The sequence below is a fragment of the Larimichthys crocea genome, chromosome XVII (genome assembly GCF_000972845.2).
Source record: "Larimichthys crocea isolate SSNF chromosome XVII, L_crocea_2.0, whole genome shotgun sequence".
Taxonomy (NCBI): Eukaryota; Metazoa; Chordata; class Actinopteri; family Sciaenidae; genus Larimichthys; species Larimichthys crocea.
The window spans coordinates 10,210,041-10,231,638 of record NC_040027.1 but is presented as its reverse complement, the minus strand read 5'-3'; the positions used below and the strand labels follow the sequence as shown (position 1 = coordinate 10,231,638).

Sequence of the window (21,598 nt, the reverse complement as noted above, 5' to 3'; positions counted from 1 at the left end):
TTCAAACTTAAAATATCAAAGTACTTCACCTGTAGTGTCTCAAAATGTCTGAATGAATTTTCCAGCCAGGTTTTTCTCAAACTCTGAGTGAGAAATCTTGATTTCAGTAAACACATGCATCAAACCTTCCAGTTTTATTCCCATACATACTCTTTACAGAGGGCTTTGTTTATATATCATTTATAAAATCATTGTTTTCAGGCTGTGGTCAGTCACATGACTGACTGTTTTCTGATTTATGAAGTCCAAAATTCCCCAAACATTTGACTCTGTTGTATGTAAATTAACACATTTTTAGGGCTTGTCACGAGGCTCTGTCTGCTCTGGAGATCCCCAACGATTTGCTGCAGGTGATCCAGGATCTACTGCTGGAGCTGAGAGTCCACTGCCTCATGGTGACTCTGCTGCACACCACAGACGGTGAGTGCGACAGCTGGAACAGTAACGGAGGGAGGAGGGTAAAAGTAACGCTTGGACTTGCAGGTTGCAAGACATTTTTGAATCGGTTTCAAAAAATGTCCCCGAGCACATCATGCATGTTATGTTATTGTAAAATAAGCTGCTCCCTGAAACTACAGAACATAATTTGTGCTATGAATGGTATTTTTGTTGCACAGTTTTCACCTGGAATTTGGCATAATCGATATTTAGATATATTTTCTCATTCAGTTTCTCATTTTAATTTTAATAAAGAACACACGCTGTCTCCATAGTCTAACCTACATACGGATTCTAAGCGGGTTTTAGGTTGATTCCAAAGAATAAATGTTAATTCTTTAGAAAGACGGCGTGTGTTTTTCTTGTTAACTTCAACTGTGTGTCATACTGAAGTCGCAGTTTGATTGGCGTCTGTTGGAGCATGTATCATTTCCTGTAGTCACAGAAATGGTAAAGCTAAATGATAAAGTGCGTCGGCTTCTTGTGCTCCAACTGCACAAACGGTACGCTATAACTATTAGTGTAAAAAAGGATATAGTACACACTGCATACGAGTAGTATGTCGCGTGGAATTGCGTAACCAACAGATCAGAAGTGAAGATATATAATGAAACCATTCTTTGATAAGAACCCAGCACAGACCGTAAATAGATTTATCTGCTTATGCTGAATTATGTCATTCAGCATTTGGTGGTCACTGTCTTCAACTGTCACCTTTTACCAAATTAAACTTCCAGGGTAGGAATGGAGAAAGTGTTATGAGACCAAAACCAGACATGCTCAGTTTCACTTGTGGTTAGGCATGGTCATTTTGAGAAGAGTGACTGGTTTTCACTTAAATTTCCACCCCACACACACATCAAATTGTGGTCTTGACAGAAAGAGTTTGATTTTATAAGCAGGTTGCGGTTTTCCCTCAGAAACCCTTAATTCTGTTCATATTCAATCGTAATGACCCTGTATGAAAGTGATCACCCTTTATTTATAGAGAAGTTTCTTTTCTTGTCTCTGACTTCAATAAAATGTGGAGAGGTTTCAAATAATTGCACTTTTGATTCATATTTGTGTTTTTTTTGTTTTTTTGTTTTTTTACACACTCAGATGTCAAGAGGCTCGCTGAGAAGGAGGACTGGGTTGTAGATAACGAGGGAATCACCAGCCTGGTAAGGATGCAATGACACATATGTGTCAGCTATGCACACAAATATCAGTATTGCACTCTAAATTGTCATTTTTCAAAGCTCAAAAACAAGAAAGACATTTTTACGAGTATGATGTGTTTTTAGGATGAAGTTCAAATTGGAGTTATTTTTTATAATCCACGTGTTCTCCTTCTCGTGTTTTTTGTTTTGCAGCCTTCACAGTTCGAGCAGTGCATGGTTCAGATGCTGCAGTCACTCAAAGAGCCTCTGGAGATCAAACCAGGAGAAATCAACGTGAGATAATCACCTGCACAGTCACAAGAGCAGCAGAAGCTTCCATATGATCATTTTCTCTTTGACTTGCCGTTGTCATCTTGTGTTTTGAGCGCTTGCAATGGTTCATTATTGTAATCTGTTTCTAATGCAGCTGCACTGTCCCTGCACGCTGCTCCTTTTAGGATGAGTCGAAGGACAGGATGAATAACTGAACTAAAGTCAAATCAAACGTCATTCTCTGCAGTATATTTTGTTTGTTATTACACTGTTGCTGTTGTTATCCCACGTATGGTGAATCATCATCAGCGAAGCAGCTCTGATGCAGTCTAACGATGAATAAAGAAACCGCGAAGGCATCATATGAGACTGTGCTTCATTAACTTTTAGGAATAAACATTTAACTGCAGTAAAGACTTACAAAACATAAACCATAAGCTCTGATTGTAAGGGAAGTTGGACTTTTCTGATTCTCTCGTTGTTGTTCCTCTGTCTTTGATATCAGGTGCTGCAGTTGGACCAGGTCCAGGACCAGGCCACAGAGCTCAGTGTGAGCATCATGAAGGTGAGATTTATCAGCATGCAGCCAAATGACAGACATGACACGCCAAATAAGTCCCACAAAGTCCCACGATGTAACATTGTAATGGGATATAAGAAAACCATATCTACTTCAGACTTTGCAGAATCAACATGTTATATTTGTGTGTTTCTCCTGGCCACGACAAATCCACTCTCCTGCTCTTTTAAGGGTTTTTCACACACTGAAATGTTACTTAGACTCAACCTTGTTGATTGTTTTGCTACATATTGAAACTATGACTGTCTCTGCTTCCATCTGTCTGCTTTGTTTCTATCGTCGTGCTAATCGGACTTCATTCAGTCTGACACGGATTGCCTCAATTTTTATTTGTCGATTTTATTTGTGCCATCTCGCAGTGGATACGCCGTCCACTGAAGCTCTGACTCGCCTCGTGTTGATCTACCTAACATCTAAATCTGTCATGAACTGAGCAAGTTGATCATGAAGAGTCAGATATGAGTGTGGTATTAGTTTGTTCTGCAGGTCATGTCTGACGTGTGTGTTCATCTCAGGTTTTCATAAACAGCTTGGAGCAGCTGAGCACTAAAACAGATGGAGACATTAATGCAGCTCAGTAAGTATTTGTATGATTTTCATATTTTCTTTGTTGATAATGTACTCAACTCTAAATTCTCTCCTCTGTGTGTGTGTGTGTGTGTGCAGCAATATTTCAGTGGACCTGTCCTCTCCAGATCGGTTTCCTGGCGTTCAAGAGGGCTTCAGTCCAACATCTGTAAGCGTGATGTGTTTTTTTTAATTTCCTTTAAACTGTTTGGGGGCTAATACACCTGAAATCCCACATCTAGCGGCTGCCAGCGTCACCAAAGCGTGGGCTCTGTCTCCATCACACAACCAGATAAACACGTGTCTCACTCATTCAAACCACGAAATGTTATCAGGCTGTTTCCTGGTTGTGGACAAGACGCAGATACGTCCTCATTTCCTGTAACTTGTTTGAGATGTTAGTGAAGGGGGTTAAACGCAGGGGAGGAGGACAAGGAGGCTGAGGAGGAGGAGGAAGAGCAGGGCGTCGAGTGATTCTGGTAAAGGGAAATGGAGCAAGGTGCAGATGGGGTTTCCCCGGCCCAGATATGTGTAGCAGGGGTTACGCAGCCAGGCACGGCAGAGTGCAGCTGACCAGAGTTAAACTGTCCCTCATGACATAAACTCTGATGTTTGGCAAGTTAGAAACCACCACATACAGACGAGGAAGGCGATATCTGGCTGTCATTACTACATCAGCCCTCTGAAGCCTCTGACCTTGTCTGGAGGGAGGCAGTGTGTGAACAACAAGCTGCTGCCAGTGACGACATCATTTGTGGTTACATGTAGGCTAACCATCCTGCCATCTTGCCTGTTTGTGTGGTTATGTTCGTTCATTCGTGTGAATTATTGTGTTTGTGCTCTTGTACTAGAACCAAATTTAGAGGGCGAGGACACTTCAGCAAAGTGAGAAAGACATTTTAGGAAAATAGTTTGAAAATTGGGGAAAATAATTGGATTTTAGGAAGTGAGGATCTAAAGACATTTTAGAAATGTGAGGACAATTTTGTTACATAAGGACCTTCAGAAAGTGAAGACAGTGTTAGAAAGTGAGGACCTAAAGACATTTTAGAAATGTGAGGACATTTTTGGAAAGTGAGGACAGCTGTGAAAAAGCAAGACAGGTGGAAAAAAATTTGGATAGTGAAGTGAGGACACCTTTGGAGTTATTTTAAGAAACTACAAACATTTTTCCAGTTATCTGACAACAATTTTGCAAAGCAAGAATATTTTAGTGAACTAGGGACATTTACAAAGTGAGGACATTTAGAAAGAACAAAGGTGAAGAGAAGTGACACTTGCTTGGAGCAAACTTTTTAGGAAAGCAAGCAGCATGTTTTTGCAAAGTGAGAACAAGATTTGGAGCCATTTCATTAAATTTACAGCAGTTATTTAAGTCAGGACGTCTCTATTAAAGAGGACGTTTTATGTAACCAATGACTATTTTGTAAAGTGAGGACATTTAGAAATGTGAGGACAAGTTTGTAAATTAGGAACATGAGAACATTTTAGTTAAGTTGGGACATTTGGAAAGGAAAACAGAAGACATTTTGTCTGGTCTTTCTTCAAATGGCTTCTCAAGGGTTAATACTTTAAGGGTTCTGGTTAGTTTTAGGGTTTCTCGTGTAGCTGTGAGGGTTAAAGTTCTGAGACTTCTCACAGTTCATAAAGTCTGAACGTGTTTGTGTGTCTGTAGGAGCAGCGTCTGCTGATCATCCTCAGTAACTGCCATCACCTGGAGAAACGCACCTTCCTGAACCTGGCCGACCACTTTGAGAAAAACGGCTTGACGGGGACGGAGAAGATCACGCGGGTCAGTGCCGCGCTCTGTTGATTAATTAAAGCTGTGAAATAACTGTAAGAAGGTCAGATGCTCTCAAACTGTTGATGAGAAGTGTGTTATCACTAATGATAAAGCTGATGAGAGATGCTCAGATCTCTTCTGAGCAGAGATATGACTCTTTGGTTTAAAAAAAAAAAAAGAAAAGGTCATTGTCTTGGAAGCTTAGTTCCCGATTTTCAACCCCTTTCTCTTCACACACACACACACACCAACTGCACACAATGACTAATGGCTGAATCACCAAGCAGAGAAGTGTCGGGTTGGTTTTCCTGTAAAAATAAGTGATCATCTTCTTTGAAAGGTCCATTTTGACTTTTACTTATCTTGCCTTTTAATAGTTAAGAGAGTGAAACGTTGATGACTGTTTGTCTAGATTTTAATCTCTGAATATCAACGCAGATGTTGCGACTTTGAAAAATAAGAATTCCCCTGCCGTGTCCCTGCTGCCACTGTGTGGCACATGAACACTGCAAGCGATATGATGATAAAACTCTGCTCTGAATTAATAAAAGTCAGTAAACAAATAAATAATAAATGACTTGCTAATGTAACGCATGGGACTGAGACATGGTTCACGTGTGTCATACGGGTAGTTGATTAGTCAATGAACAGAAAACGAACCGTTTGATAAGAAATTAATCATTAATGAAGGAGAAATACCTGAAATGTCACAGTTTGATGCCTGTTTTTCATTTTGCATCATTGTCATTGATTGTGCGTGAGATTTGGACTGCTGTGCTGAAGCACTTTGAGTGGTCGGTGGTTTGACGTGTCCACACGCTCTTTATTTCTGTCATGATATTGCTTTCAGCCCAACATACAATCAAGCATCAACACATACAAGGAATTTGACAACGCTGAAGAGCGATAAGCAGCCTCAGATGGATGTGTGTTTATTTCTGCAGCCCGAAGATATTGTGTACTTTCTTGCGGTAACGTAACGTATCCTCGCCCCACCAGGTGAGCGTGGACGCTGTGCGGCAGCTGGACAGGAATCTGTTCGAGGCCTACATCGAGAGGCGAGCTGACCCGATCGCCGGCTCACTGGAACCCGGCATCTATGCCGGATACTTTGACTGGAGAGACTGCCAAACGCCCACAGGTACTGTCTCAGTCTGCACACTCTCCTTGTCGTGATCAAACCTTAGGGATGCAGGTCTGAGATGACAGGAGGGAAATCACCCGCAACAATCCCTAACTGACCCCGTTAATGTTGTTAAATTAGCCCCGGTACAGTCCTGCGGCATGGGAACTCGACATATCTGCTCTGATATGCGTTGTTGTGGTTGTCATGTGTCATGTGTAAAGTACAGCTCTTTGATGGCTGACTGTAAACACCGCTGAGATCACTCTTGTCGCCCCCCCCCCCTCCAGAAGTCTGTTGGCCTTTTGTGTTCTGCCTTCTGCTGCGGGTGTGTGTGTGCAGCAGCAACAAGTGTTTGTACATGTGTTTGACTTTTTGTTCACCAGATGCACTCCCAGGTGAAACTTAAATGTGTATATGTGGTTTACCTTAGCACAGGATGTGAAGCAACATGTCAGAGAGAGTGTGTGTGTGTGTGTGTGTGCGCGCGCTCTGGGTAACTTTTCAGCTGGGCAGAAGCTTTTCACGCAGTTTTTTTTTTTAAAGGCAGCATTGATCGAAAGTTTAGCTTTGCTCTGGTTTGTTCCTGCCGGTGTGAGCTTGTGTGTTCAGGCTGCATGTGAAAGAGGAACACTTGGGACACTAACCACAGATCTAGGATATGATACTTTCACTTGTTGCACTTTTTTCTTGTGTGGGACTCTTGTTGGTGTGTGGGTGCTGAAGGCATTAAAAATCCAGTTGCAGTACTTTCAGTCTGCTGTTTCGCTGTCAGAGATTCTAAAACTTCCAGGCGACGCATTAACTCGAGTCTGTTTTCTTGCTCACAGAACGTCAACTAAAAATAATATTGTTTCGAATAAGAACAATGCACAGCTCCATCTGTTAGCATTGTTCTGATGTTTGGGTGCTTCTTTTTATACTCAAAAAAATTAAGGCGGTGAATGAATAACTCACCTTCACAGTTCTTAATCTAATTTAAAGTTTGATTCATTTATTTGGCTCGTTTTTAGACTATCGAGTCTTAATTTAGATAAACACTTCAGTGGTTTAATGCCCTGACAACTGTCATTTACATTTTAAGATTTCAGATATATAAGGTTTGACATAACCACACACTTTTTGTGTCACACGATGGCAGACAGGTGTATTACAACAACAGCTCACCTGCAGAAATACGGTTTACTTCGAGATTCGTCAGTTTCGATTGAATTAAAGGTCCAGTCTGTAGGATTTATTGGCACTTAATGCTGAAGTTGCAAACTGCAACCAAATGAAAAATTGACTTGAAATTGAAACTCCTGAATCTTAAAGGCTCGTTTGTACGGGAATCCTCTCGCTGACGGCAGTCCAGATAAAATTCTTCATCGTTCAAACTCACCTTCACTTTCACTGTTAGAAATCATGTTGACGTGATACTGGTGTGGGCAGAGCTGTGACCATTATTCAGTGGTTTTGACATAAACATATAGATGAAGCTCATGCATGACTTTTCATATCCGCCCCCAAACTTATGTTTTGTTTGATACTTTTATTTCACAGACATAAAAAATCCACAAAACAGAAAACACGCCGATGAATCTCCACAGACCGCATAAACACATTGGCAGCTAATGATGCACATGGAAACCGCTTCGCCCGTTGTTTCCCGTACAGGCCCACACACACACACGCACACACGCACACACACACATACTGTAGCATGCACTCCGGCATGTTCCGTGGGCATCAGTTCACACACGTGAAATGACGTAACACTTTAACGATACATTTCAGACGAGCTCCACGCACTTTGTAATTTTCAAGAATTTCTCTTTCTATCTCCGCGGGGACGTCTCTCTCTCTCTTTGCATCTTTATTTATTTATTTTGCTCATGTTGCGCCTTCTTCTCCCTCAGGTGTGAGGAACTACCTGAAGGAAGCTCTGGTCAACATCATCACAGTGCACGCCGAGGTACAAACCGCACACACACACACACACATCACATGAACACTTGTCTTGTTTTCGTCTTGACTAACTTTGCCTGTCTCAGGTCTTCACGGTCTCCAAGGACCTGGTTCCTCGAGTTCTGTCTAAAATAGTTGAGTCTGTCGCGGACGAGATGTGCCGCCTTATGCAGTGCGTGTCCTCCTTCAGCAAGAATGGAGCCCTGCAGGTACACACCGACTCCTCACGCACACACTCAGCGTTACAGAGCAGTTTATCACTCATAATAAGACCCTGACTCATAAGTCGACCCCCACACTTGTCGGGGATTTACCTGTCGTTTCTGATAATGCCACATTTCAGTTCGAGCGACCAACTGCTGACAGTTGCCGTTCTTTGTTTGATTTTTTCTTTTTTGTAACCCCACGCCCTCGTTCATCCCTCATCCTCAGGCTCGACTTGAACTCTGCGCCCTGAGAGACGCCGTAGCCGCGTTTCTAAACGCTGAAAGCAAGTAAGTGCAAGGCGGCACACACACACATTCACACAGTGCCACAGACGGGAACTTGTGTGTGTGTGAGTGTGTGTGTGTGTGTGTGCCCCAGTGATTTATGGTAGCAAATGTCACAAACATAAATCTTGGCAGTCGCACATCCCTCACTACGATCCCTATTTATGTTACTTGGTGGGTTATGGAAAGGAAGTGAAAGTAATCTGGTTCTGCTGTGTGCACGCACTGTGTGTGTGTGTGTGTGTGTGTGTGTGTGTGTGTGTGTGTATGTGAAGAGGTCAGTGTTCATGCCTGGATACACACAGACTCATTCTGATCTGTATTTTCAGTTTAATAAACTTTTTTTAATAAAGTTTTAACCGAGCGTCTCTCTGGTTTTTTTTTTTTTTTAAGCGCCAGCTTCAAACTGGCTTTGGACGCTCTCCCTCAGCTTCACAGCGGAGCTGATAAGAAGTGAGTCTCACGCTGCTTTGTGTTACTAATAAGTGTGATTTAGTGATTCATTCCACACGATTCACGTTTGTGTTTCCGTCTCTTCCGTCAGGTTATTGGAAGAGCTGTTGAACAAGTTTAAAAGCAGCATGCAGCTGCAGCTCACCTGCTTCCAGCCGTCCTGCGTCCAGCCGCTGAAGAGATGAACTCCGGTCTTTAAGTTGAACTATGTGCAATCAGCTAAAGAACTTAAACTCTTTATCTTTTCAGTTATCACTTTATCACTTGTTACTCATCGCCTTTTTCTCAGTGTCACTTTCAGTGTCTAGATTGGACACCAAAAAAACGCCTCGTGCATCTAATCTCAAAGACACTAAATGACTTGATTTCATTGTTACTGTGCAGGACAGTCCCAATCATGTTGGTTATGCTAATCACATCTGGCCCCTCACGCAGCAAACAGACAGTGAGATGGAGTCTGTGCTCAGACTGAAGTAATCTGTCCTGAACGTGTTGTGCCATCTCTACTGAACCAATAAAGTAAAACTCACTGGTGAGGTGGCGTGTTTTCATTCATGCATGCTGGTTCAGGTGCGTCTGACCGTGTCACACAGTCTTCATCAGCAGATTTTCTTAGTTTTCATGAAGATGTTTGTGTTGAGTCTTACCAGGACTTATTGTCTTCCATGTTGGTGATCAGAGAGGAATACTGTAACCGTTTGCAGTAGCTCGGTGTTTTTTTTTGCTGTCACGGGACGGTAATTAGTGAAACTGTAAAGCGCTTGGTAGAAAACCACATGGTGGTGCTATCCACACCAAATTCTGTCACTTGTTCTTTGGGCCGTGGCAAAACGCTGCCACCAAATTTGTGAAATCGGTTGAGTAGTTAGTCATCAATATCCTGCTAACTGACAAACACATGAAACAGGAAACGTCCTCGGTTGGAGGTAAATAACAGTGTGATCTGTCTTTGTGCCAGAACAGTCGTCAAACATCAAATATGACTCCATGCACAATTTAAACAAGACAAATTTAATTTGTGCTGGATTATATCATATTTTTTTAATCAAGCTTTTATTGTATAGAGACAGCTGAGGAGTAACAGGAATGTGAGGAGAGAGATGGCTGCAGGTGGATTCGAACCCATTCGTACATGAGCTCAACGATCCATATTTTGTGACATTTAACTTGAAAAATGCTTCATGTATATCTCATTTAGTGTCATTTATCCTCATACATGTAAGCAGTTTATCAAAATATTGCTTCTCTCTGAAGTCAGGCTGTAAAATAAAGTTTACACTGCATGTTCCACCGATACAGACAGAAGTAAACTCAGATACGGTCTCAAAGGAAAAACGTTAAAGTTTCTCTGCTGACCTCGATTAAACCTTAAATATTCATCTCTGCTCTTTTAGAATTGCATATTTCAGATGGAACTCTTTGCACCTTTACCTTCGTGTGCAGATGTGTGAAAAGCAAATTGTCCCCCACCACCTTCATCTTCACCTGCTCACTTTCAACTCTGCTCATCAAACGCACAGCACATGCACTTCAGTTGGCTAACTTTATCTTGCAGACGCCGTACTGGTAACGTGAGGCAAACCTTCAGCACGACACGCTTCCTAAACCACCACAAATTATTGTTTTTCTGCTCAGCAGCTCGGCTCGTTGCGTAATCGACATTATACTATTATTATATAGTATAGTATTTATATATACTATATTGTACGTCTTGTTCTCAGGATGCAGCAGCACAGACTTTCAATAAAAGTTTAAATCTGTTTTTTTCATAGACGGCACCCATTCATCCTCGAAGTCGCAAATTCTCCTCTTACAACTTTGCGACCTGAAAAACGAAGCACGTCTCCGCCTTTTGCTTTGTGAGACAAACTCAGCTCCACACCTGACTTCACCTGGCGTCTCCTCCTCGTACCTCCTGAAAGCTCCACCCCACAAGGTGACGGCATTGGTTCCATAGGTGTGAGACGTATGAAATCAGTTTTTGAGACTGTCTTTACTTCACTGCAGCCATGGTGATGACTTGCTGACATGTTAACAAGTTTTAAACTTAATTTTCATCTTTTAAATCCTCATAAATGAAACATTCTTTGCAGAGCTCTTGTGTTATCTTGGATATAATATTGCACCAGTGTTCACATAAGCAAAATGTTCACTTTTGTATGTTTCCATCTAGTCTTTAAACTTGCCTGCAAAACTGTTTGTCACACACACACACACACACGCTGAACCGCTTTGCATTATTGCATATTTGCAGACAGTTGGTGTTTGTGCATCATCGTTCAAACCAGCGAGGTTGAACCATTCATCTCTGGAGCTGCAGCTCACGGGTTCACTCATGCTGTCTGGCATCTGAGCGTCTAGCATCTGCAGGGAGGAGTTCAGGGCGTATGCAGGGTGGGGACGGTGTAGCAGGCCGTTAATTCAGGCCAGCAAACGGGCAAGAGCGTATCCCAGAGGAAGACGGCGGTGACAACAGAAAGCGTGATTATGATCATGGGTGTAGGGACTTCCAGACCGAGCAGGGACGGTTGTGGCAGGTCTAGTCAGTCAGGCAGACAGACCGACACGCCTACAGCTCACATGAGAAAGTTCGACAGGACGTGAGGTTATCTGAGGACAGCCGTCGTCGTAGCAGCAGTTGACCCATTCACTCTCAACTTATGAATGTACAATTCGGTTATCTCCTGGTTACAACTTTCTGTTGTCGTCTACATTCACACACCCTGAACCTTTTGTGTGTCTGTCTCCGTTTCCCATCTACATTTAGGGGAAAGCCATGCACGGCAGGCAGGAGTTGTTTTGATTCTCTGTGAGCTAAACTTAGCTCTCTGTCCTCCCACGGATTCATTCACAAAATAAGTTCAAAGCCTGAAGCCTTATCCGTTCTCTGCCAGCTCTCTGTTTACAGTAACAGAGGTGAGAAGGGGGAGTTTTTTTTTTTTTTATGCTTCTTTTTCTTTTTTTGTTCTGTTATTTTTATTCGTTCCATTCAGGAGACGATGATGACAAAACCTGCAAAACATATTTCGACTTTGATCTCTCTCTAACGTGAGTGGGTAATTAAAAGAACGGAGAACTTTGACACATCAGAGAAAATTTGACCGAGTTCATCTTAGATGTTGATGAGCAGAGGAAGACTCACTGTTTTTCTCACACCTTTAATTCATCAAAAAAAAAAAAAACAGCAGACGTCAACAAGTTTATCTAGAAACATATTTTACACTGGAAATGTGTTGACATTAACTTAATAACACATTGTAATGTTTAATATACAACACTTAGTAACTGTGACTTAAAACACTTTAATCTTACAACTGCATTATAGTTTGTTACAAATACTGAATAAATCTTAATGTAGTGCTTATAAATGGGGGTGGTGGAGTTAAGTTACCAAACTGTAACGTGACCAATACATGGACGGAATATTTCAGGCCTAATATTCATATGCTTGTGTAATCATCTGATAATCTTTTGAGTTATTCTGTGTGTTACGTAAAAAACTTAAAGGGACGTCCAAACCGAGCAGGTTTCCCCCATTTTTCTTTGAAAAACATGTTTTCACTTGAGGTGACATGACCAGACTTCCCCTTTACTTCCAGAGTATTTGCTCTATTTGTGTCTATTAAAGCGACATTATGTAGTAAATTCAACAGCCAAACATTAAGCAAGGTCAACAACAGCAGCTAATATTACTGACTACTTACTTATTTGTCCGTTGACCTTCTGCTTGGTTCCTCTTCGGTCTCTTCGCCTCTGCCATGTTCTGTCTGAAAACCTCCTCTTCTTCTTCTTCTTCCCGATGGTCCAAAACCCCTCTGGTTCAAACACTAACACTCCCCCGGTGCTCTGAGCTCACAGCCCGACTAACAAACTGACCTAACGTTAGCTAACGGCAGCTACAGTTGGCAGCAGTTCCCTTCACTGTCCGTCAGGAAGCAGACGGAGGACGTCCGAAAACATTTCCTCCATAAAATATGATCCAGGTTCACCAGAATCAGTGAAACAGTTGGTGGTTATGTACTTCTCCCGACCCGTTCACCTGATCACAGGTCAGTGTAGCATCAACAGGATTTTAAATTTTCTGATAGAAAAGTTACATAATGTAACTTTAACGAAGCATTTTCTATAACACTGAAACGTTTTGATAATTAATCGATGAACTGCAGTTTTAATTATCAGTCTAATCATTTAGTAAATGGAACAAACATCCACACGTTTTTACTACTGCTCAAACTTCATGGACTTAATGTTTGATGTGAATTGAAACCTCAGTGAACACATGAATGGACGTCGCCCTGATGTTCTGCTCACAGTCATTTTAACTTCGAAGCTCTCTTCCTGCTGAGGAGGAATCATCATTCAGAGTAAAAAAAAAATGTTTTTCACGAACAACCCTATCGAGTGATGACATCTTCCTCGCTCTTCTTGTGAATAATTGTCGCGGCGGTGACAAATGTTTTTGTGGGTTTTCGTGACTGTTTTCCATGGAAGTGGAAACAGACTCTAATCTGTGAGCAGAAACCAGGAAGGCTTTCTCTCCGGCGCGGAAAGCGTGGCCAACCTCTTCCTCCCTCTCTCTCTCTCTTTTTCTCTCTCTCCTCCCCTCGTGATGTCAACACATTGTTTGTGATAATGAAGTGTTTGATTAACCAGCCTCATCCTGCATCTGAACCACGCTTCCTGTTCAGAGTGCGTCTGAGCAGATAGTACCCGAAGAGCTCGCTCACACAGTTACGAACAGAGGTCGTCACTCCTTTTGCACTTTTATTGTTTTTTAAGGACAGAAATGTGCTCATTCAAAGGCAGAAGAAAAAAGAGCTCAGAACATTAAAAAACATTCACTCTCTCTCTCTTTCTCAGATTTGGTTTATGACACTTAAAAAAATATATCACGCAACTGAAATATATGACACAGTTTAACAAGCTTATCTAAAAATCAGCTTCCTGAGAGATCCACACAAACACAGCCCAGCACAACAATCCATCCATAAGTTATTAAATGTTGGTGATAGTGTCTCCTAGCAACAAAATGATCCAGAAGAGTTAACTAAGAAAATCAGTACCACTCAAACAGGCAGCACAAAGACTGCAAAGCTGTGTTTTGTTAGGTCCATGAGTTGTTGTTGTTGTGCTGGGCTACTTCTTGGCTTTCTTATTTCCAGGAAGTTTCCAAGAAAAAGTTTTTGCACTTCAGTTTTTGTTGTTGTACCGATTAAACAAACAATCCAGGCTAACCTTTTCCACTTATTTCCAGTCTTTGTGGACCCCCCTCGAGTGAGGCGTCGATCTTCTCGTCTAACTCTCGGAAAGAATATTTCACTAAAATGTCAAACTATCTCCTTTAAGGCACTAAAGATTCATCAGTTTTCCTACAGTACAATCAAGCTGTCAGTTTTTTTTCTTTTTTGCATGGTATAGAAAATATAAAAATACAGTAAGAAAAAAAAACAAAAAATTAACACTGCAACTTTGGTTCCAGCCACACGCACTGACAAACACACACAGAACTCTACAGGGGAAATAGTAACCGTCACTAAATGTCCATTATTTTATGTACAACGTCGTCCTCTTTGTCTCAGAGTTTCCTGGTCTCCCGTGTTTTGTTTTTTTTGCTGCATCTCGAACTTTTCAAAAGTCACTTGAACCCACTGAGATCACTCCTGCAGGCTGCTGCTGTGATGATGTGTGATGGCCCTCTGGTAGTCCTCAGAGGTGTTTATGTGATCCGTGACTCCCGGGTGCTCGTAGCTGCGGTAGTAGTGGCCGCCCATCTGCTGGGCGGCGTAATACAGGAGCTGCCTGGCGAACAGCGGCTCCACCTGAAACGACATGAAAGTCAGCGAAAAGACGCTCAACATCCGAAAGCCTAAAAAGTGAGATTTTGAAAGTTTAAACTATGGTTTGAAGAGTGAAAAATGGGATTTGAAAGTGTAAAAATAACACTTGAAAGTCTGCAGGAGCTGCTCTGTTCTCTGGGTTTTCGAATCGTTTCATAACTTTAAATTCAGGTTTGACAAGAAATCTTCACCACAGGGTCTATTTACGAACTTTTTCCAGAGCTTTCAGCTGTAACTTGTAATCTTTCTCCTGGACTGTTTGCTCAGTTGTAATGAACTTGGGTTACCTAGCACAGGACCGAGGACCCTGAGATGCAGTTGAAAGCTTTGAAGAAAAGCGAGTAAGCGGACCTTAAGTTTCTAAGATTCAACACACCTGTCTCGGTGCTTAAAATCTTTTCAAGAGATCTTCAAGATCTTTAATTGGAGCTATGGCGGAAATCAGCTTGTATGATAGTTCAGGCTTCTTAATAACTGTCCACGTCTCAGATGTAGATTTCAGAGACAGGTGTGGGTTTGGTGTTGTGCTCATCGACAGCTTGGTTGGAAAACCAAAAGGCCAATCTGAATTTTGTAGGTGGGATCAGGAATGGGGGCGTTGATTGAAAAAAATTCACAGAAATGTCACCAACTTTTTGTATCAGTGTGGTTGTCATTGTAGGCTTTAAAAAGTCCAATGTGATGGCAGCAAATGTCTTGTTTCCCCGACCAACACAACAGAACCTAAAGAATATTGTTAACTTCCAAATAAAACAAAGTAAAGCATGAGGAATGTTTGATGTTTTCACTGTTGATCGGCTAATTGTTTGAGCTCTAATCTTCTTGGATTGACATGAAAAACGACTTCTTTTGGCAAACCGCCACTGCGGTTTCTGTGCTGACTGAAGGTGATGACAGTGGAACAGGCGGCATCACTCGATACTGATTGTTTAAGGAGAAATACCAACGGCAACAAGAAATCGGTCAGACTGAGTAATGAAGTGAAACATTCAGTCTGATTATCGGGTCATATCGGTGACACTACTAGCCGAGAAATGCTGGAGCACAATTAGTCGAGCCTCTGCTTTTTTTGGGGTTTCTGGGTTTCATATCTTCCCAAGTTGAAATGGAGTCACACATCCTATCATCTGAATCACCGCAACACGTGGGCGGTGGTTCCGAGGTCTGGAACCAGGCGAGTGCTGAATCTCTGCTCGACTTGTTCAGAAACCGAATTTAAAGTCATGAAACGCAGCGAACATTATGACTGAGTTCTTTTACAGACTTTCAAATCTTGTGTTTTAACTTTCAAATCCTATTTCTCACTTTTCGAACTTCTCTGAGCTTAAATTCCCAGAGCTCGAGTGCAAAAGTGCCAAAAATAGAAGTGGAAGAAGAAGATGTGAGATGAGGGCTTTACTGAGTGTTAGTGTAACAGTGTGGACAATGACCTGGACAGTGAGGGTCCGTCTTTGTCTCTGCGGGTCCAGACACTCGTCTCCAAAATTCAGCTGGACCTGGAAACGAGGCAGCGGCCGACCGTGGAGCCCGTAACTCTGGATCTCTGATAGCCAAGAAAAGGAGATCAGATCGAATCAGATATCAAAAATACATCTTGACTGGTAAAAAATTCAAATGAATTCAAATGAATTTCACTTGAAGTTATTATGACCTTTGGGGTGATTCGAATGGAAAGTCCTGGTCACACCATGTATGCAAATACACTGACGCTGTGTCTTCTACACAGCTGGGGCTGGCTTAGCATGTGGGTGGGGATGATGTGGCTGTGAAGAAGTCATGTGACTGTTGCCTCATCATGAAATACAACTCTCAAAGGTTTGTCTACCACAGTCTTGTGATATCAACTTTTGAGGGGTTGTATTACTCTGAAGTGGTCTTCTTAGGTACTCAGTGACTGACGGTAAATGAGCTGCAGCTGAAGATCTGCTGTTGACTTACTGTAAAGTTTAACCCCAGCTTACATTCAAGTCACAGAGCTAAACCGTCCACAATAAGGTTGATTAACAACACTTCAAAATCATAAAAGACTCTTCCAACCATCTGGATGTGACAATATTGCAGTTGCAACTCTTTTTCCCCAACAAAGATTATACCAAAACAACTTCTGATTTACTAAAAGAGGAAAATATATGTCGTTTTCATCACCAGCTACAGCTGTCACATAGGAAATAGATCAAATATCTCTTTTATTGTGCAACATGTAAAATATGTTTTCATCCAGACGGTTGAAAAAGTCTTTTTGGATTCAGAAACTACGCTTAGTGTCATTGGATGCTGGCACAAACCTGACATCAAATGTCTGCTCATGTTTGTAGTCAGTCAGTTGATTTATTCAAGTTTTAGACTTGTTTATGTTGGTAAAGTTCTTCTTCTTCTCTTCAAAGTATCATATCGTGAAAGAAAATGTTTTTTGGTATCAGTACCGAAACTCAGGTATCATTTCAGCTCTAGGACTGAAAAGATTTCGAAAAGTTACCCAGCGAAAACTTTTGTTTACGTCAAAATCAAAATTCAGATCGATTGCACAGCTCTCCTGCAGTGCGTCAGGCTTATGTACCAGAGAGGAGATTGGTTTGACGTCCAAGCTTTAGGACGTTGACTTCTACAACATGGACAGTTAATGAAAAACAAATCAGATGAAACGCGTCGTCGGTCACTGTCTCACCTGTAAGGCAGTCCTGCATGTGGAGGATTTTGCAGTTGACATCTCTCTCCAGTTTGTTGGGCTTGTCTCCGTACTGGGACAGTCCTCCCTGCCAGTACACTCTGCTCGGACACATCCTCCGAGCGTAGAGTCCGTCTGGGGTCATCCACAGTAACACTCCCCTGTCCAGGTGGGACGAGGGACTCGCAGGGCCTTCATCTGCCCTCCTCTGGCCTGACAGACTGTCCACGGGCAGACGGACCACCTCAGGATTTCCAGGCTGCGGGTACTGCTTCTCATCTGGGGAGCACGGAGTGATGTGGCACCCCTCCGGACTGGAGATGGTCGCCTCCTGCACCAGACTGTCTCGGAAATATACCGACACGTGCAGGCGGTAGTCTGATTGGAGAAGAGGGACACGGGCAGAGATCACTGAGCATGTTTTCGAATCAGTTTTATCTGATACTGCATCCTGAGGTTTGTGCTTCTCTGGCCAGACTTAAGGTTACAGTCAGAGAATATTTGGTGCAAGACTTGTGTCAGACTTTAAACTTGAGGTTCCTCCATCAGTCAAAGAACTCCTAAAACATGTCATCCCTTCAGATTTAATTTAGGTTCGAACAATCTTTTCTGGTCTCACCAAAACCTTTAGATCTTAAACTGAAGCTACTTTAAGCGTATGGTATGTTCTTAATGCCAAAACACTTTAATTAAAGCTGCATTAATTACTTTCTGGCGACTAGGGGGCAGTAAATATTCAAATCTAGCTACCTGATACATGGTGGGTAGGTGGTGTACATCGAGGCCAACGGGTTTGATGCGAACATACAATAAATGTAAAAATCAGAAAGATTTCATTACAGCACTCTTATTAGGCCAAAAAGTGTTTTTTATTTTACAGTTGCATTAACCTTCCAAGTTTTCACAGTTAAACTTAAAGGTCCAGTGTGTCAGATTTAAGGATGGAATATAATATCCACCATAACTTCTCCTTCACACTAGGAAGGTGAGCGGCTTCACAATCAACAACTACACCGCTAAATAGACGTCTACATCTTTAGCTGTGATGATGCATATGAAGCACAGTCTTGTACATTTGGACTTACATGTTGCAGATTAAAAGCGTTTGTCTACCTGAGAGCGCCTCGGCTGATCTGATGCCGGCGTCCAGCGTGAAAGGCGAGGGCTGGCTGTCAGCCGGACTGTACGAGTAGATCGAGGCTCTGAGCTGATATCCTGCACACAGAGAAGAAGAAGAGTTTAACAAAAACATTCACATGCCGTAGTTGAACTGACCACAGTGGTAACGCTTGTACATGAACGTGGAACACGGTACCATTCTCCATCGACGGGGCCTGCCATGGCAGGCTGCGGGGGGGACAGGGGCACTGAGTGAAGGGCAGCTCGGGCAGGGAGGTCTGCTCCTGACAGTAATCTCTCCAGCTGCATTCTGCTGTGGGCATGTACTGTGGCATCTGCACACGGAGACGGGAACAGTTCACACGTAGGAATGATGATGCAGTGATTCATGTTTTAATTAGGAAAGTTAGTGTCTTACATGTGATGTTTTTTAAAGTCAATAACTTAAACTTTGACTGTTTTTAGACCCCAAAAAAAGTAATAAAATAAAATAAAATAAAGGAATTTACTGTGCTGCAGTAAAACAGGGAGGTAAATCTACAAAAATATTATTAAATAGTCAAATTAGAGTTTTATTTTTGGTGATTAGTGCTAAAATCCTGGTTATGACCTTGAACACTAACATACGTGTCCCTCACATGCTTCATGCAACCTAAACGTCACATCCTTGTAACTTTTCCAGCACCTGTGCCTGAAGTCGTCATCCCCAACCCTGTGACTTACACTCTGGCATCAGCTGTGTCCAAGGTCATTCATGCATGCACAGTATGCCTCTCCATCTACTGTTTCTGTTTCAGCCTCTCTTTCTCTCTCTCACTCTCTTTCTTTCTTTCTTAAACCCATCCCACTGGTTTCCATGTGTATGAAAATCACCTGAGTCTGCAGCGGGTACGAGCTGTGCACCTGAAAGCCCATTGAGCTCAGAGGACTGTCCTCCTGTCGGGGTCCTGGATGCAAAGACAGACATAAAAGAAGAAGAAGAAGAGAATCTGAGAAAAAAGTTCACATGTGTTGACATCATCCAGTCTGACATTCACTGGTTTCACTGGTGGGTTTTTTTTTTACAGCCCTGAGGAGTCAGCGACCTTTGATCAATCAGCATGTGCACTGAGAATTTCCAAAATTCCCACAATAAGACATTTTTTTTAAAAGAAGTACAGTCACTTGCTGCTTTGTCATTTAAAGAACCAGCTTTTGATCAGCGAGGTGTTTGATAAACGGGACTGACTTTTCTTAGCTCCCTCGGGGATGATGCGGTACACTTTGTACGGGTCTGAGATGTCCAGCTGGCTCCTGTCCACCAGCTCCTCAAAGTCGTTGCTCTTGTTCAGGGCGCAGCGGAGCCGAGTCTTCCAGGTCGGCGGATCAGGCTTGTCGATCCCCTCCCGAAACTTCCCCTTAAACAACGCCCATGCCTGCACACAGGTCACCGGCAAAAAGCTTAGAAAAGAGACCTGACAGAGGACGAGACAACTTCTGGGTTCTCTCACGTTTCTCAAGTTTATTATAGAGCTTATAATAAAAAATAAAACTAAAAAGATTAGTGAAAAATGAATCTGCATTCATTTCCAAGCTCTCAAATGTGAATATTTCCTGTTTTTTTCGTCTTTTATGATGTTAAACTGATTATATTTTAGATTTTTTAGACTAATTGTGGATTTTAATGAACATTTCCAACATTTTCTGACATCTAATCAACCAAAAATAATAATCCACAAATGAATCGATGATGAAAATACACAATACTTCACATAAAACATTAAAAAACACACAAAAAAAATTAGATATTAAAAGATCAGACTGATAAACGTTTATAAATGAGTTATTAATCTTGAATTTTGTGTGAAAATCATCATGATGACACAAATACGAGCTGCTCTCTTTTATTCTGAAAGTCTCACGTTGCGCTCGTGCTGGATGGACACCGGAGGATGCGGTGCTCGTGTCTTACCTTGAAAAGCGCGGCATCCTCATCCCGGTTGTAGTCCTGTTTCCCGGCGTGTTTCCACGGTATCCTGAAGATGGTCTTCTCGTCGTTCTCCCACACCAGACCGGGATATTTGCCGCAGTCCACCTGCTCGATGAGCCACTGGCGCAGCTTTCCGTTGCCGCTGCTCCCGGAGCCTCCGTAATCCAAGTCTGCGTTCATCTCTGTCCAAACACACGCATGCAAGTGCAAGTGTAAATGTTTTGAAAGTTTAGCGGAGAAGGATGAACTTCTGTAAAACTTCACTAAAAGGTTAAACCCCCCCACCCGCTGCGTCTCCCACGCAGACGAACCTGACCCCTTAATATGTGCGTGCGCCCTAGGGCGCGTTTGGAGCTGAGCTCTTACCTGGCTGCGAAACTCGAAACCCGTCAAGTTTTGAAATCAATCAGTCTCAGAAAGCCCTCATCATTACGGCGGGCCCGCTTAAATCCTCCCAGCCTATAGCGAGCAGCGGGAGGGCGGAGACACGGCCGGGGGATGCTGAGGAGGACGCACCTGCTGCGCTCTCTCTCTCTCTCTCTCTCCTGCGAAGCTTATCAGCGCGCACACAGCGGCCGATCTCCAGTAAGACACCGGGGGAAACCCTGCCGGCGTCAGTCAGAACTGTCACACACCCGCACACGTGGAAAATGATGGACGGAGACAAAAACAATTCTTTGAAATGATAAAGCTTTACGAAAAGTAACTGTAGAGTGGTCCTGCCGGAGAAACGCTGCTGCGTTTGTTCCCAGTGGAAGGTTATGAAGAACAGCTGTGCGATAACACCGACAAGAAGCACACACGATTATTATAAATAATGTGTGTGTGTGTGCAGTAAGCACAATGTGAGGACAGCTGAGGGTCACAAACAATGAACCGACTGATAAAACAGCCTCACTTTAACCATTTGGCAGCAAGTAAAAGTATAAAAATCAAATTGTACTCGAGTAAAAGTATTAATACTGCAGTAGTGGCTCCTGTCAGTGTGTTAAAGGTTATTTTAAACACAGAATACAGTAAAATATGTTATGTTTTGAGTCTACAGTTCAGCTCAGAAATATTTGATTTTGAAATATAAGTCACTAAAGAAAACTCTAAATGAGCATTTCCAACTTTTTTTTAATTCTTATTCTGCACTCAAAATCTTTCAAATTGTACTCAAGTAAAAGTATTTGTACTGCAGTACTGGCTCCTGTCAGCGTGACATAGTA

At 42.4% G+C, this 21,598-nt stretch overlaps 2 protein-coding genes across 4 annotated transcripts in view; one reads left to right on the top strand and one right to left on the bottom strand.

Moving 5' to 3' along the window:
- exoc2 (exocyst complex component 2) overlaps window positions 1-9,333 on the top strand; it is a 47,308-nt gene extending 37,975 nt beyond the window's left edge. For all 3 annotated transcript variants that reach the window (XM_027290366.1, XM_019271996.2, XM_027290365.1), the window contains 13 exons: window positions 299-420; window positions 1,540-1,601; window positions 1,794-1,874; window positions 2,359-2,418; window positions 2,949-3,010; window positions 3,100-3,169; window positions 4,676-4,792; window positions 5,783-5,924; window positions 7,805-7,860; window positions 7,940-8,062; window positions 8,286-8,347; window positions 8,738-8,797; window positions 8,889-9,333. In XM_027290366.1, the coding sequence (XP_027146167.1) occupies window positions 299-420; window positions 1,540-1,601; window positions 1,794-1,874; window positions 2,359-2,418; window positions 2,949-3,010; window positions 3,100-3,169; window positions 4,676-4,792; window positions 5,783-5,924; window positions 7,805-7,860; window positions 7,940-8,062; window positions 8,286-8,347; window positions 8,738-8,797; window positions 8,889-8,982 (1,111 nt within the window). In that variant the 3' untranslated portion in view covers window positions 8,983-9,333. The remainder of the gene's footprint in view (window positions 1-298; window positions 421-1,539; window positions 1,602-1,793; window positions 1,875-2,358; window positions 2,419-2,948; window positions 3,011-3,099; window positions 3,170-4,675; window positions 4,793-5,782; window positions 5,925-7,804; window positions 7,861-7,939; window positions 8,063-8,285; window positions 8,348-8,737; window positions 8,798-8,888) is intronic.
- A 4,215-nt stretch (window positions 9,334-13,548) lies between these two features.
- Window positions 13,549-20,912, bottom strand: irf4l (interferon regulatory factor 4 like). Its single transcript, XM_019277487.2, has 9 exons — window positions 20,754-20,912; window positions 20,370-20,569; window positions 19,647-19,833; window positions 19,292-19,365; window positions 18,615-18,753; window positions 18,413-18,514; window positions 17,300-17,677; window positions 16,065-16,177; window positions 13,549-14,616 (listed from the first exon to the last, which is right to left on the bottom strand). Exons 2-9 carry the CDS (start codon window positions 20,565-20,567, stop codon window positions 14,452-14,454), a joined length of 1,356 nt encoding a protein of 451 aa, XP_019133032.1. The 5' UTR covers window positions 20,568-20,569; window positions 20,754-20,912; the 3' UTR covers window positions 13,549-14,451.
- Window positions 20,913-21,598: the final 686 nt, after the last annotated feature.

Coding starts and splice junctions, on each gene's coding strand:
- irf4l (XM_019277487.2), bottom strand. CDS start 20,567: ATGAACGCAGACTTGGATTACGGAGGCTCCGGGAGCAGCGGCAACGGA. Junction 19,834..20,369: donor AGGATGCCGCGCTTTTCAAG/GTAAGACACGAG, acceptor ACCTGTGTGCAG/GCATGGGCGTTGTTTAAGGG. Junction 17,678..18,412: donor ATCAGCCGAGGCGCTCTCAG/GTAGACAAACGC, acceptor TTCTCCAATCAG/ACTACCGCCTGCACGTGTCG.